The 15,605-nt window shown below is 34.3% G+C and overlaps 2 protein-coding genes across 5 annotated transcripts; one reads left to right on the plus strand and one right to left on the minus strand.

Moving 5' to 3' along the window:
* Positions 1–929: 929 nt before the first annotated feature.
* On the plus strand, positions 930–4,384 carry LOC7475624 (SNAP25 homologous protein SNAP33). Its single transcript, XM_002322005.4, has 6 exons — positions 930–1,152; positions 1,597–2,152; positions 2,734–2,827; positions 3,229–3,359; positions 3,930–4,027; positions 4,151–4,384. The coding sequence occupies exons 2-6, from the start codon at positions 1,658–1,660 to the stop codon at positions 4,248–4,250; spliced, it is 918 nt and encodes a 305-aa protein (XP_002322041.2). The 5' UTR covers positions 930–1,152; positions 1,597–1,657; the 3' UTR covers positions 4,251–4,384.
* Positions 4,385–8,332: 3,948 nt separating this feature from the next.
* LOC7453857 (heparanase-like protein 1) lies at positions 8,333–13,913 on the minus strand. 4 transcript variants are annotated; one of them, XM_006374103.3, is made up of 10 exons: positions 13,667–13,913; positions 12,783–13,082; positions 12,640–12,676; positions 12,338–12,521; positions 11,476–11,624; positions 11,162–11,395; positions 10,468–10,657; positions 10,216–10,341; positions 9,971–10,070; positions 8,333–8,924 (listed from the first exon to the last, which is right to left on the minus strand). In XM_006374103.3, exons 2-10 carry the CDS (start codon positions 12,990–12,992, stop codon positions 8,535–8,537), a joined length of 1,620 nt encoding a protein of 539 aa, XP_006374165.1. In that variant the 5' UTR covers positions 12,993–13,082; positions 13,667–13,913; the 3' UTR covers positions 8,333–8,534. The 4 variants fall into 4 exon arrangements, with proteins under 4 accessions (XP_006374165.1, XP_052303534.1, XP_024442467.1 ...); XM_052447574.1 differs by having other exon boundaries at positions 12,783–13,040; positions 13,667–13,867; XM_024586699.2 differs by lacking the exon at positions 13,667–13,913 and adding an exon at positions 13,357–13,627.
* Between the last annotated feature and the right edge of the window lie 1,692 nt (positions 13,914–15,605).

Below are 15,605 nucleotides of genomic sequence, written 5' to 3' on the forward strand. Positions count from 1 at the left end.
GCTTATTATCTTAGTCTTACTGGTTAAGGCATCCTTCAAAGTGTTTGGTTTTTCCTCGAAGTTTCGTGGCATGGATCGATGCATCATTGATATCTCATATTTCGAAAGAGACACCATTTTTAGTAAGAGGTTGTGATATCTTTATTGTGGAGGTCAATGTTGGACAAAATCAAAGATGGTGTCTTTCCCCACTTGCGAACGTCAAACCTCTCTGGTCTTGTTCGATGTGACATGCGATTTTAAAAGTCTTTTTTCGATGAACAACAACTCTAAGCTACAAGACAGAGTTATCTTTACATTTTGGTTTTAAATACCTTTTTTATTTATTTATCCAGCCACTAAATGAAAGATTTTGCATATACTAAAATTGAAAGGAGAAAAAAATCAAAATAGTCTAAGGTTGCTTTGTATTTGTTTGGCCTCCTTATAATTATAAGAGTTTTTGTATTTATTTAATTTCTGAAAATATTTTTCTTATTTTTCTATAATGCTTTATTTTTATTTTTTGTATGGGTAAACTTTATTATTTTTTTTAAAAATTTTATTTTCAAATAATATTTCTAATATGTTCAGCCTTATATAATATATTTTTTTAATTTTATTTAATCAATTTAATACGTGTTTATTTCTATTATCATTTAATTGAATAAATTTTTTATTTTAATAAATAAATTTAACAAATACAAACGAGTAAATATCTCGTATTGTAAGATAAAATATCCTAATCTATATTTGTCTTTTGATATTTTTAAATTTATTTTTTATTATAATTTATGACTTTTATTTATTTATTTATTAAGACATATGTAATTTATTTAATTATATATATACATAACTTTTTTTAATTTTCTACAAAAATACATAGAAAAAAACTTATATATATATATATATAATTGTTTTTTTGTTGATTAAAAAAAAGGGCCGGGTCACATTACACGACTGTTTCTTCTTGTTATTCTTGTTATTTATTTATTATTATTAGAACCGGTTTCTTTGTATCCTAGCGCTGATCCAAAGGCAATCGGCCACCCACGACTTTGCTGTGCCTCCGCGTTGAAATTTGCCTTCTCTTTGTAAAACAGCAAGAGGTTGTTTGGATTTCCTTTGCACTGCAACTGCTACTGTTACCTGCACCAGTCTAATTTCTATTAGGTATGTTTATGCTTGTTTTTTGTTTTAATTTCTAATATGGCTTTCTTTTGTTTCTACTTGTTTGCTTGCTTTCTGGGTTGTTAACGGAGAATTGATGTTTCTGCGTGCACGCTCGGAAAACACAAGCTTCTTTCTCTTCTTTCTGGTTCTTGATGAATGTTATAAAATAAATCTTGTTTCTTGTGTAATTTCCTTTTAGTAAAAAGATCCTCTTGTTTCTACTTGCTTGCTCAAGATTCTTTCCTTTCTTTTGGGTTATATAAAGGAAGTGAATAAAATAAATCAATCTCGATTACAGTTGTAGGTTTGAGGGTTCTATACATGTTTTGAAATCAAAATTTCATGTGCTTAAATCGAACTGCACTGGATTTCTTTTTGTGTTGAATGCTGTTATTTTACAACCATCACTATCTCACATGTTTTTTGTTTCTTCATTTTATGCAGGAATCTCAATTGATTGCTCAGCATCTCCTTTATTTAACTCTTCGTTACACTCATTCACATAATGTTTGGTTCAAAGAAATCTCCCTTGAAGATTTCTAAGCATACCAGGGTTGACCCTGAATGTCCAGCTCCTTCTCGGCCAAACCCTTTTGATTCTGATGACGAGTTTGACACCAAGAAAACCCTTAAACCTTCAAGAAAAACTTCTTCTGAACCCAATCTAACTGCACCCTGTTTTAGCACTAATCCTTTTGATGGTGACGAGGAAAGAGGGTCGTCGGCTTCATCCACATATTTCCTTGCTTCAGCAGCAAGACAGAAGTACAATAATGATTTCCGTGATTCAGGAGGACTGGAGAACCAATCTGTTCAAGAGTTGGAGAGTTATGCTGTTTACAAGGCTGAGGAGACCACAAAATCAGTAAATGGCTGCTTGAAGATTGCTGAAGACATGAGAGAGGGTGCAACAAGAACTCTGATCACCTTGCATCAACAGGGTGAGCAAATTACCAGGACCCACGATGCTGCTGTTGAGATCGATCATGATCTTAGTCGGGTAGGACTTAGTTTGAGATCTTACTTTATGGTTCATGAATTTAATGCATGCTACTTAGATTTTCTCACTTAATGAGATGAGCTAGTGCATAACCGATGTTAACACTAATCTATAAAATGGTGTTTGGAATTTTTCTATTGCATATTTAGTTGGATTATTTTGGAAGCACCATCCTGTTTGATGAGTTTGCTATAACATGATCATCTTTTGCAAACTGCATGAATTTTTATAGATCTATTACTCTTGTGTTTTATGATTTCCAATAAGACTTTTGAAATTTCAGAGCTCCTTATTTAGATTGAGCCCTGTGAGTTTAGTTTGTTGGGGGGGTATTTTGAAGAAACCTATCAGAGGTGAAAACCATTGCCCCCTTATCCACTAGGCTTCAACTCTTGGACACAAACCCCTGCCACCAACCAAAAACAGCAGTGTACTGGAAAAATCATTGTTTAACCTGTTAAGACTTTAGTCTAGAATATCAGTTCTTGTGCCCTTGCAATCTCTTGATTTTTTTTTCTAGTTTACAGTTCTCCATTGATGTTATCGACTAAAAGGAATTTCATGGTTGTTTCTGTTTCCAGGGTGAGAAGCTTTTGGGAAGTCTTGGGGGCATGTTCTCTAAAACTTGGAAGCCGAAAAAGAATCGTCCAATTACAGGCCCTGTTATCACAAGAGGTTACTTTCTATCCCTATTTGCTGTGATCTACTTGTCAATTTTTTTCCCCTTCAAAACTTGATATTACATTAGGCTACCTATTATTGTTTATTTTCTGAAAAAGGTTGAGGGGTTCAACCTTCTTTTTCTTTCTATGGTACACATGTTTTTCTATACTCTTTTTCATTCATTTTTTTTATTGGCAACCTAAAAGTTAATTTAAAGATGAAAAAGCCCCCGGGGAAGAACAATGAGGGAGATGAGGACACCCTTCTACATGTAGAGTATAATATGAGTTGCAGGAAGGGCTCAAAAGCATGAAGTTGAAATAATATAAAATTATCAGAGTTCTTCTTTTCTTCTTCTTCTTCTTTTTTTTTTTTTGTCTTTTAATGTATTTGTGGTTTGCTATCTTTTGCAGATGCTTCACCTCAAAGGAGAGGTAACCAGTTGGAGCAGAGGGAGAAGTTGGGGTTGAATCCTGCACCTAAGGGACAGTCTAGCATGCGAACACCCCTTCCTGAGCCAACCAACGCATTCCAGAAAGTTGAGGTTTGTTTTTATTTTGTGATGTGCTCATTATTCATAGCAAATAAAAGGTATACTGCTATGTGGCTGTGGAGCAGATAATTTCAAAATAAAAATAAAAATGACAATAGATGAAGCTATCTTGGTATTATGAACTTTGTAGATGGTTTCCCTTCTTCTTTCCTCCTTTCCATCTGGTGGCGGGGCTGTGACAGAGACCTTTGTCCTATTCTTTCAAACATGAGATTCAATGCACTATTTTTTTCCCTTCTAGATCAATTTAGGGTTTTCACTTTGGGTTAGGATTTTTATATATTGGTAAGTGTGTCCATCTTTTTCCCTCGTCTCCGGGAGGTGTATATAGAAATTAGAAAGTTAGATCAGAAGGACAGACTTGTACTACCCAGTCACCAAGTCATTTGTTCAAGAACATTATCCACAATTTTAGTTTGACCGTCTTTTATTATTTGGGACAGTCAATTTGTTCATTTTGGGTTTCTGTCTTGTCAATGTACAAGAGAACTAAAGTCTGCCATGAGTATCTGCTATTTCAATCCCACCTATCTCTGATTATTTGGGATTCTTGTGGAACAGTTAGAGAAGTCGAAGCAAGATGATTCGTTGTCTGATTTGAGTAATATATTAGGAGAGTTGAAGAATATGGCGGTTGACATGGGGACCGAAATTGACAGGTGAGTTTTGTTATATGATATCTCAGCAGCATTTGTTGATTTGGTGCAAATGTTTGCTTATTCTCGTTGGTCTCTCCCATTGGGAATATTCCTTCTGTAATTGTGTTATCTCTATAATTGCAGGCAAACCAACTCTCTGGATCATCTCCAGAATGATGTGGATGAGCTAAATTACCGTGTCAGGGGTGCTAATCAACGTGGTCGTCGTTTGCTTGGAAAGTAGAGGATAGGTGGTTGTGACGGTAGCATGCAGTACTGATCTGCTTGGTTTCTCTCCTTTTACCATTTATGTAATTCCTACACACATTTGGGATTTGGCAATATGCCCTGATTTTTTAGTGGATTTTGGAACTGATACTTCTTTCTGTTATCCACTCAGATTTCAGAAGCTAATATTGGGCTAACGTAAAATATTTAGTCATTAAATATTAGCAAGGGGTTATTTTCTTCATTCTATTTTTTTATGATTAGTAAAATATTGATTTACCCAATAAAAAAAAATTGAGCAGTTGGCCAAGAGTTTTTATGCCTTTATGTTTTATACAAAATTATACATTGACTTTTAAGCATTTTCAGAAAAGAGCAAGAGTTCAAGGGTGATTTTATCCTTTCACATAAATTTTTATGTTAATACCAGAAACATGGGGGTGTTTTGGATTTTTTGGTCTTAATAATTATTTTTTTAATAAAAAAAATGTAGGATTGAGGATATAACGTGTTGGCGTGTGGGAGGCGACACCCGTTGTTTTTTAGGCGGCACGTGCAATGTGTGATGATAGTTGATAAGTGGTTTGCCGCCGATGATGTTTTTTTTCTTTCTTTTTCTCTCTCTTGCAGAAAAAGTTCACATATGTCCTCTTTTCTTTTCATTTTGAAGTTCGGTCCTTAAGCTTCTGATTGACTATTTTTGTCTTTGATTCTTTTAGAAAAGTTGATGTTTTCAATTTAATTCTTAAATTGCAATTTGTCATATGTTATTTTTTTCAATTCGATTCTTATTTTTTTTATTTTTACTTTTTTTCTTGGCTCTTTTGTTAGAATTTTGTTGTTTTTAATTTCATTATTTCATCAAACTTTATGTTGTTTTGTTTTGTTTTGTTTTCTAGTTTAGCTCTCATTCTTTTAATTTTTTTTTTGTTAAAATTTTTTTATTTTAAATTTAACCCTTCAATTTAATTTTTTCATGCCCTCAAATTTTTCTTTATTTTCATTTTCACCCTCATTTTTTTAATTACATTTTTTTATGCACGATAAAGATTTTCCTCGATTTTATCATTTGGCGTTTGATTTATTAGGGATTGAGCCTCGTGGTTTTTTCATTTGTTGTGCTTTCGATCTAATGACATGGGTCACGAGTTTTAAGAGTTCATATAGTTAGAGATTTTATCACACTGTCTTATGTTTTTTTTTTTAAATGATTTCGTGGTTATCTTCAATTTCTTTTCTATTGATTTATCCCGGTCTCATGACCTAATCCACGAGTTTTGCAGCCTTTTTTGGATAAAGATTTTTTTTAAAATGTTTTGTTTTGTATTTAATTTTTGAAGAATTTTTATTTTATTTTTGTATAGGCAAGCTTTATTTTATAAAAAAATATTTATTTTGAAATAATATTTTTAATATGTCCGGCCTCGCATAGTTTTTTTTTTCATTTTATTTTATTCACTCAGTTTCATATATGTTTATATTTCTATTATTTTTTATTGATTTTAATAAACAAATTTAGTAGACACAAACGAGTTCCAGTCTCATGGCCTAGGCCACGAGTTTTGCAGGCTTTTTTTGAATTGAAGTTTTTTTTAAAAATATTTTGTTTTGTATTTAATTTTTGAAGAATTTTCTTTATTTTTATACAAATAAGGTTTATTTTATAAAAAAATATTTATTTTGAAATGATATTTATGATGTGTCCAACATTGCATAGTATTTGTTTTTATACTTAATTTTTAGTGTTTCTCTTTTTTGTTATTGTTAATGATTTTTTTGTTTATTTACATTGGTGATTATTAATTTATTTGATTAGATGCATGTATAAGCTTTTCGATTTATATTTTGAATTTTTTTATGTAAAAAAGCATATCGAAATAGATTATCTACCAATTTATTTTTTAAAACAAATTACAGCCAGAGGCGGAATGCAAAGAAAGAAAAAAAATCTGAGACCCGAGTTATTGATTTAATTGATAATTTAAATAATATGATAAAAAATGCAACAACATAAATAAACAAAAAAAAAGGTAAAAAGAACTCAATTTGAGTCAACTCAATACTGAAGGGTGAAACTGAAAAAAAAACAACAAAAAAAAAATCCAGTTAAATCGGGTAAACTCAAAAACTTTGCTACCATGAGCATAAGATCGAAATAATCTCATAAAAAAAAACGCAGGAGAAATAAGAATTTAAAAACTAATTCCTAATAAATCTTTAGCTCTAAAAAAGATGACTCTCAATCTTTAGCAGTTGAAGTATAAAATTAAGAAAAAAATAATTTAAAAAGGTAAAACAAACTCAATCTTAACTCATAGGGGTCAAAGATGCAAAATCTCTAACCTAGTTGTGATACCAGGGTGACCACGTTTAAAAGTATATTGAATAAAATAACAAAACTTAATTATCGAAGAACTCAATGTTGAAAGATAAAAAAAAATTAATTTAAAAAAACAATAAAAAAAATATAAATCAATTCAGATTAACTTGCAAATCTGTGACCAATAAAATCGTAAAATCCTTGAAGCTGTTCAATCAAGAATATATATATATATATATAAAAGTTGAGAAATTCTTGAATTGGTTTATCATTGTAATAAAGTGCATTCATTTACAATTTTCAACAAACCTCTTCACCATCCATGTATTGTACTCATAGTTATTAAACCCGGACCGCCCGGCAGGTCAACCCGGGAACCGGTCAACCAGGTGGCTGGACCGGTCCGGGTTTATTAAAAAACCGGTCGGTGCAACAACCCGGTTTCTGTCCTTCAGCCTCCTTTCTTATTTCATCATCTTCTCTACAATGAGTTGCTGTTAGCAGTGGAGAGGAAGGGAGAGTGAGGGACGTTGCTGTGTTCGGCTGCCGCTAGAGGCTGGTCAAAGGAGAGAGAGCTGGGTCTTAGTTTAGCAGAGATGAGGGAAGCTGGAGACGACGTCTGTGGGGCTATTCTTCTATGTTAGTGGGCGGCGACTCTAGTTTGGCCAAGAGATGGAGGCGACCGGGGAAGAAGAAGGATGGGCTCTTTAGTCTTGGCTAAAAGGGCAGAGGGATGACTGAGAGAGGGATGAGGGAAGTTGTGGGCGGGCCTCTGTGGCAGCTACCTTGGCCAAGCGAAAAGGGAAGCTTTGGCTGGTTCTGGGAGAGAAAATCCAAAGCCAAGGGAGCGGCGACTTCTTGTTTTTTTTTTTTTTTTTTTGTAGAGATAGGGAAAATTTAAAGGCTTTCTGTGTGCCGTTCCTTCAAAAATTTTCATTCTTCAGTCGATTGGGCATACTTCCTTCTGAAGTTGATTGGTGAACAAAGGAATTTAGTACGAAACAGTAAAGAAATAGAAGAATATGAAACATGTTGCATTCTTTTGACTGCATCAACAATTGAGGACTTGCTTGATGGATTTTTATGACTAGGAAATATATTAAATTTTAATGTGGGGGCTTATGTTGAACTAGACATTCTCCGTAGCTTCTGGAGCCGTTTAGCTGGGAAATATAGAAACATGTTTTACTGGAAAGAGAAGGTAAATTACAAAGTTACGGGAATATTTTCTTTGGTCTTTGGGCTATGCAAATAATTTATTTTGAAGTGATAATGCGTTACTTGATTATAAAAACAGGAGGAAGATGCTTCTATTGAAGTTGTTGTCGACAACTTTCAAAAGAAAGAAAGAGGAGTGAATCTCAACAGGGGGGCCATCAACCTCGATCTTCAAGAAGAGAAGAAAGTTTTTATTAATTTTTCTAGGTTGATTCAGTTTAACCCGGGTTGACCCATAAAATCCAGGACCCAGCTTCTTGGCCGGGTCAACCTTCGGACCGGATTTGATAACTATGATCGTAGTCTATTTTAGCTTAACTTACAAAATTAAGGTTTATTTTGAACCACAGGTGTTTTCAACCCGGCAGAACCACGAGCAAATGAAAGGGTGCATTTTTGGTTTCTTCCCTTCAGATCTTCCCATACAACCTTTTCCCTTCGGTCCTTCGGGCTTGGTTTGGTTTATCTTGTTATGGGACACTTGTGGTGGGGGCGAAGAAATACATGCAAGAAACAAATTTATTCTCGAGATAAAAAAGTTGAAGACATTAAGCTATATATTCTGATGAACACTTAGAAACAATTTATTCTCGTGATAAAAAAGTTGAAAACATTAAGCTATATATTCTGATGAACAATTCATTATCACTATATATCACCTGCAATAATTACAATTACCTTAAGCTCACATCATTACATCACTGCCTTGCAATCTCATATACAACAAGGTGAAGTTTATTGCTCGAATTCTGCTTCAAAGATTCATGCACAAGCTGGAGCATCGAAGTTTGGGAATACGATGAACGAAATCGACAAAGGATTGATGTATAAAGGAGAATTCACATCAAGACGGACAGGGTCCAGACTCGGAATGTTTTCATCTTCTGTAAGCTCTAACGGGATTCCATTAAGAACCATGGTTCGGCTTTGAAGGTTCCCATCTTTTGCAGTTAAATGGTACTCCTCTCTATACAATGGTTCATCTGATGCTCGGCTCCCAACCCATGAAACTGATCTCTTGAGGCCACGCACGAAAGAGTTTTCTCCAGATATGTTTTCTTCCACGGTCAATCTCATGTCCATGCTATTTTGAACACTGATTATGAAATCAGTCTGATTGCTTAAATTGATCAGCAGTAACGTTATACCTGCCTGTATCAAGATGAAATCAAGTAAAACCATTGTGTTTTATGCAAGCTTGCAGAATGTTTTGAGGCATGAAACAGTTGTAGAAATGAGTAGGGCTGCTACATATGCATGCACAAGCACACGTATCCACATGTAGATGACAGATGCTATATAAACCACTTGCACCATTGCATGAGAACACCAAACTTCTTTTATGACCTAGATGGGGGGGTGGGGGGGGGGGGATTATGTCTGAACATTGTAAGAGGATTCAACCAAAAGCCCTTGTTTTGAGAAATTAATACCAAAAGCGACAAAAATAGAATGACAGGAATTTGACTTGCAGCCAAAATCCAGCAATTTTAGCACCTAGACTGACCGTTTGTGCATCATATAGGTCATGTAAAATTTTGAGACCTCTAGGTAAATTTTCATAAACAAAATTCCCCTATCCAGATAGTGAATGGAAGTTGAAGAGGAAGGCCATTGAGGAAAGAAGAAACAAGAAGTTCTAGATCACAAAGCTTCTCCGTGTTTCTTCTTTTTCCACTATATAAAAAAACGCATATTGCACATGACATTATGTAGGCCTTCCAGGTTATGTAATACAAACATCACACGGAAAGCAAGCTCGATGATGCATGCCATGAACGCTGTCCAAATCTAGATTTGATCTCAAGAGATTGAAAACATACCCATAAGAAATAAGCTGTAACACATGGGAAAGTCACTAGAGAAGTTCAAAGAATCACACTATACAAGGACAGGAATAAAAAAAAAAGATACATGGAGCTGATTTAACTATTTCAGAAAGTTAAGACTCATTCACTGATTTTAGCGGCTTCGCGAAGTCCCAGTGAACATGTAATTAATAGAACTCACAACTGTACAAAAGTGAAGCGTTTAATACCACATTTATGTTAAGGCTCTATCTTGCCCCAATGAAGACCATATTTTAAAAAAAAATGGAACTCTTCATATCACAGTTGTCTTAAAATTACTACAAATGCTCAATACTCTATCACAACTAACAATTCATTGTGAAGTTAAAAAAAAAGAATGTGGCTTACTCTTCCTTTCGAACAATGGGCATAAGAGCGTAGAAATGGCGAAGCATTGCTTCCAACAGCTAGAACACCTTTTCCCATTAGTCGATGCCATAGAAGGGCGCTGTTGTAAACCAAATATCCAAGAAAAGCAACTTAAGATTAGATCTCTGGTAGAGAAGCAATGACTTCATTTTTTTTCTTTCAAATTCTCTCTCCACAACGAGACAAATATTTTACTATTCTAAAAAGGAGTTTTGTGCACTTGCCTGTAGTAGTCAGGATTGGGGACCAGTGTGGTTGTGTTGAGGAGACCATAGTGGCCACCAACTAGTGTCTGCCTGCAGTATACTTTAGTATTATACCTGGATGCCATTCCAAGCTGATCTAAGTACCTGATATTCATAAAATGACCTATGGAAGTGGAGTGATCCGCCTTTGAAAAAAAGCACAATAATTACAAGAATAAAAATAATGGGGATTCAATAAAAAGAAAGGAACAAATAGGCAAGTAAGATTACCAGAAACTGTTCACAAATGTATCAGAAACATGACGACCACCACTGTTATAGGCCCCACCAGATTCCCCAACCCAAGCAGAAGCCCAAGGACCATTCTGTTGAATCGTTTGTGAAAGATTACTGAAGGTTTCTGATACCTTGCTCAAATAATGGGGATCCAATATCTTATTCACAAGGTTGGGATCCATGCCTGGAATAGGAAAATGAATTGTAAATACAAGTAGAGAAGTTTCTCTCTCTCTCTCTCTCTCTCTCTCTCACACACACACACACACACACACACACAAGTCAGATATGATTCTAGAAGACTCTTACTATTATTGCTGACCTAAACCATCTGATAATTATAATTTTTATAAAAGGGAAGAAGCGAGGTAAGAAGTTCTGAAAACATAACTAACAGGTTTATTCTCAAGGTTAATTCATAAGGGAAGCAATAGCACACTGAAATTAGATTGTGAGCCTTTTTAAACTACTTGTGGCTGACATAGAAGGTGGATCAGTTCTTTGTTTCACAGGAACGAGGGGAGAAAACAAAGGCCTGGAAGACAAGGAAGGTGACTTTGGAAAGAGCCTTAGTGTAACTGTTCATCCATTACATGCACATCATTTCAGAACTGTCATTGATTAAAAAATTTTAATTGGAAATAACATTATAAGCATATGTCAGTACAATTAAACCATGACAACCCACCTGCTCCCAAGTTGTATATATGATGAGTTACAAAGTTGACTATGCCTGAACCTGTAACCTGAAGAAGCTTAGCATACCACTGCTTGTCAAAAAATCCTCCCGGTGCTACTAGTGAAGGTTTCAGATCAGAGTTTTTATACAAATTGTTGACAACATCTTTAAGTTTGATCAAATCTTTCCCATAAAGCTCAGCACTTACACTTGCACTTACACCACTTCCACTCAACTCATTCCCTATCATAACAAAGGCAATATCAGCAGTGAGGAAAAGCATATGGAATCGAAACAGTAAAGAGCATTGTCGGAGTTTATACCATATTCCCACGAATCTATCTTGTATCCTTTCAAGACAGTGTAGTTCATGAAATCACAAGCATTACTAGAATCCCAAGCTCCTCCCCAAACACCCTTCCTAATCTGGTGCCTTCCATAGAGGGCATTCAAACCAAATGTCACAATGGCCCTGCATATGCATGATTCAAGTGGTAAGTACCCTACAATGAAGCCTCAGCCTTTCTTAGTCTATTCCAAAGGCAAAATTTCATGGCAACAAATAATTTTTGATTAAACTTGAATGCTTTAAAAAAAGTAAACTTGACTATAAGTAACTGGGATAACATGTTATCAGAATAGATCTGAATGACAGAAAGGTTTAGAACATAACTTGTAAACTAGACTGAAATGCTTAATTTGAAAACAAAACAATTGGAACGTTTGGTGGCTGGCACTGCTACATAGCTCACAAGAAGGCATTTACACATCTATTAGAGGGACTTCTTACTTGAAGTAACTTCTACATTGAAGACTTGAGAAAAGTTGAAAGACTTGAAGCAATCTAAATCCACAACAATGCCTTAAATTTAAAGGTTTAAAATTACCCAAACAGCAAATTCTGAGCTTCAGAATACAGCTGTCAAGCATTAAAGAATAAGAATCTACCACCCTGTTCAGAATTAGATAATTGTGTTTCACATGTTGTGCCTTTTCTTTTTATTATTTTTTATGAGACAGATGTTATGCTAGGATGAACAATTTGAGTGATAAAGTTGTACCTTAATTAGACAGAAATTGGTTTAATGGACATTTTAGCTACCTAGGCGTAATGGTAAGAATGGGAGAAAATTTATGTTAAAAAAAGAAAGAAAGGAAAAGGAGGAGCCAAGCATAAAATCTCACCCAGTTCTACTGAATAAATGGTTCAGTTCATCCCACCGGTTCATATGTAAACAGCCCTTTGAAAAACCAAAGAGCCCACCTTTCATCTTTCTAAATGGATGGCAAGGAGCTTTCAAACTTTCAACATCATACAATACTTGGTCTTGCAAAGAACCTCCAATTCTTATTCTCAAATTCCTGAAGGCTATTATAGCCACAAAGAATGCCGTACCATCTTAGACTAGCAATATTTCAACACAATGCTAATTCTGAAAGATGCAGGTTTATTATTCACCATCAAGCTTATCAAGAATGATACGAACCTTGGATGGCTTTGGCAAGAAGAGGATGAGATAAGTCCTGAAAATAAAGAAAGAAAACTAGGCAATTATTAAATATACCTCTAAAAAAGAAAGCAAATTAAATCCTTCAATAGCCTTTTCAACTAGAATCTCCAGATACTTACCAAGTTTGTTACGGATGAATAGCTCCATGGACACTGGTTGTAGTTACACTTATCATGCGGCCACCAATCAAGAGTAGCACAAATAAAATTATCATCGATTACAGCAACTGCAATAGTTCCATCAATAGAAATTGTAGCACGTGTTCCTTCTTGAGCCAGAATCACAGGGAAAGAAGCCAAAAACAAAAGGAGGGAGAAGCTAAATTCCATTGGTTGATTATTGATAATAGCCTCACCACCCCAACTTATTCAGATGAACTGCAATCAAAAGAGCTTATTTTCCCCATGGCCTGCCTATATCTGATGTTAACAACTCATCAGAAATTTTAATGTTACTGAAGTATTCATAAATCAAGCATCGAAGATGCTGAAAACAGTAAAAGAACAAAGCAATGGGAAAAATCAGTGATAACGGGTTTCAGATGTAGAATCAAGGGGATAAAAACTTCATGTATGAGAAATTATTGTTGCTATTATCATCGCATCAATGATTTGATAATGAAAGAAAAAGATGTAGAGCAAAGCAAATAACATAAAAAGAAAGCAGAAAGAATGAAAACAATAATCATATCACCATATAAGTGCCTTTGTTTCCATCTACTAGAGATAAGGAATGACATCAACATTGTTTCCATCTGAAAAACACTATCAGATCTCTAAACTCAAGAGAACCTTTTGATTTTGATTTTATTTTTTTATTTTTGAGAGAGTAGCATACGTCAGAATTCAATATGACAAGACAACACTACATTAAATAAAGGGTAGCATGCAGCTTTGATTTTCTGAAAGAAGGAGCACATCAAAAATAGTTTAGATCAACAACCAAATCTAATACTAGCCTAGAGAATTCAGCAAAAGCAGCCCAGATGGAGATGAGAACTGACCTCAAAAGCAACAAATCTAATCTACCCGGTGAAGGAAATTAACAGTCTTTTAAATGAAGCTAGATAAAGCAAAACAATAATGCATGCAGTGCAGTGCAGTGCAGTGCTGTCCTTTATATTTGGCGTCTTATCTTTTGAGTTTTGAGAGACACGAGTCATTCAATTCTGTTCCTTGCTTGTCTGTAGCCATTAGTTTAGTTTAAATTAAGGTTTGAGTGTAAAGCATAAACTTTATGAAGCGTTGGCGGGGTAGGTATGTCTTGTGGACATGTGGCCGGTTTATTTATTTTTATAAGGAAACTTCTTAGCTTTAGCTGCAAGTGATGCCCTCCACCAGATCTCTCTTTCGTGCCAAGGGAGGACGAACGAAACGTCAATTTTCAACATCACTCCCCTCCTTTCTTTGCTGTTGCTTTGGATGAATGATGTGATTACTCGCTGTTTCACTTTATTTTCAAATTATAAATTGCATTCTAACCTATATACACTCTACATTATAGCTGATATATATATAATCCATCAAAATAGTTTGAAATAATTACATGATGATTATTACATTCCAAATAATGATTAAAGAGCCATTATATTAAATAGTAAAATTTTACTACCAAATTAAAAAAAAAGTGTTATTATAACCTAATTTTTTACTCTTTAAAAAAAAGCTAGAAAAAAAAAAAGAAAAAAAAAAGAGAAAGATGCAATTAGGGATAAAATCAAGAAGAAATATTGAGAAAATGATTACAGGTGACTATATTATTGATATTTTGGAAGCCAATAATTGAATTGGAAAAGATAGCAACATGTAAGGACCATTTTAAGGCAATCAAGAATGAAATCGAGAAGAGATATTGAAAAAAAAGTTGAAATTGGGCAAAAATAATAATAATAAAGATCCTAAGACCAAATTAAAAAAAATAGAGAAACTAGGGAACTTTTTTGAAAACACAAAGCATCCATTTATATCAAAACAATGTGTTTCACTTCAAGTTAAGTGAAACGATGTGTTTCACTCTTAAAAAAAAACATAAAATGACGTCATTTTATGCATGAGTTTAAATAACACCCTCATTTTCCTCCCGTACTGTTGTTTTGAAACTTTTTTTTTTCCATGGTTTTGGCTAGATTATGGCCTCACTTTTCTCTCTCTAACAATCTCCACAAATGCAAAATAACACACCACTCCCTTCCCCTCCACGTGTACACATTGTTTTGAGCCTCTGAAGTCATTGTAAAAGTGGTACAAAAAGGCTAATAAACACAATGGCCAAAAAATACAACCGTGGTGAACGATTAAGATTAACTCAAAGAAACCAATAGCCACGATCATGTCAGCAAAAAGGGTTATAGGAGCTTATATCTCACCTATAAATAGAGGGGAAAACAAGGAAAGGAAGGACCAATGGTGAAAAAGAAAATGTCGAGAGAAAGGAAAAAAAGAGTTTTGAGTTGAGAATAAAGGTGTTTTAAGCCAGAAAAAGGTGCAAAAGAAAAGAGAGAGAAAATGAAAGAGAAAAAAAAGGAAACCCAAAAAGAGAGATAGAAACTAATATGATCAAGAATATACTAAAGATCCATTGCAAGTTTTAATTAGGCCAGATACAATATCAGGGGCAAAAAAGCTCAAAGATCCATTCAATAGGCTTATTCAAGGTATTTGGGCCAAGATGAATTTTAAGGAGGCTACTGACACGATCAAAGAGTTGATGTCTTCTCCCAAGTGTAGGAGTGTCGAAGTAATAAATAACCCTGTAAGACCGGAGTCAAACCACATGGAGGTTAACTGTATAAACTACAAATAAAAAAATAGATAATAACAGAAAAGGAGTTGAAAAGAGCTTTGAGATGTGATATTGATGTACGGATTTAAACAAATATAAAACAATTGTCAAGGTTAGAGGATCCATTAATGGTATTTCAAATAAGTGTAATATAAACTCTT

The sequence above is a fragment of the Populus trichocarpa genome, chromosome 15, assembly GCF_000002775.5.
Source record: "Populus trichocarpa isolate Nisqually-1 chromosome 15, P.trichocarpa_v4.1, whole genome shotgun sequence".
Lineage (NCBI taxonomy): Eukaryota > Viridiplantae > Streptophyta > Magnoliopsida > Malpighiales > Salicaceae > Populus > Populus trichocarpa.

What these genes read in the sequence shown, in the direction of transcription:
- LOC7475624 (XM_002322005.4), top strand. Translation starts at nt 1,658, where the DNA reads ATGTTTGGTTCAAAGAAATCTCCCTTGAAGATTTCTAAGCATACCAGG. An exon ending in AGGCCCTGTTATCACAAGAG is followed by an intron (nt 2,828 to 3,228) that starts GTTACTTTCTAT and finishes TATCTTTTGCAG; the next exon opens with ATGCTTCACCTCAAAGGAGA. An exon ending in ACGCATTCCAGAAAGTTGAG is followed by an intron (nt 3,360 to 3,929) that starts GTTTGTTTTTAT and finishes CTTGTGGAACAG; the next exon opens with TTAGAGAAGTCGAAGCAAGA.
- LOC7453857 (XM_006374103.3), bottom strand. Translation starts at nt 12,992, where the DNA reads ATGGAATTTAGCTTCTCCCTCCTTTTGTTTTTGGCTTCTTTCCCTGTG. An exon ending in TCTTGCCAAAGCCATCCAAG is followed by an intron (nt 12,522 to 12,639) that starts GTTCGTATCATT and finishes TGGCTATAATAG; the next exon opens with CCTTCAGGAATTTGAGAATA. An exon ending in GATAGATTCGTGGGAATATG is followed by an intron (nt 11,396 to 11,475) that starts GTATAAACTCCG and finishes TTGTTATGATAG; the next exon opens with GGAATGAGTTGAGTGGAAGT.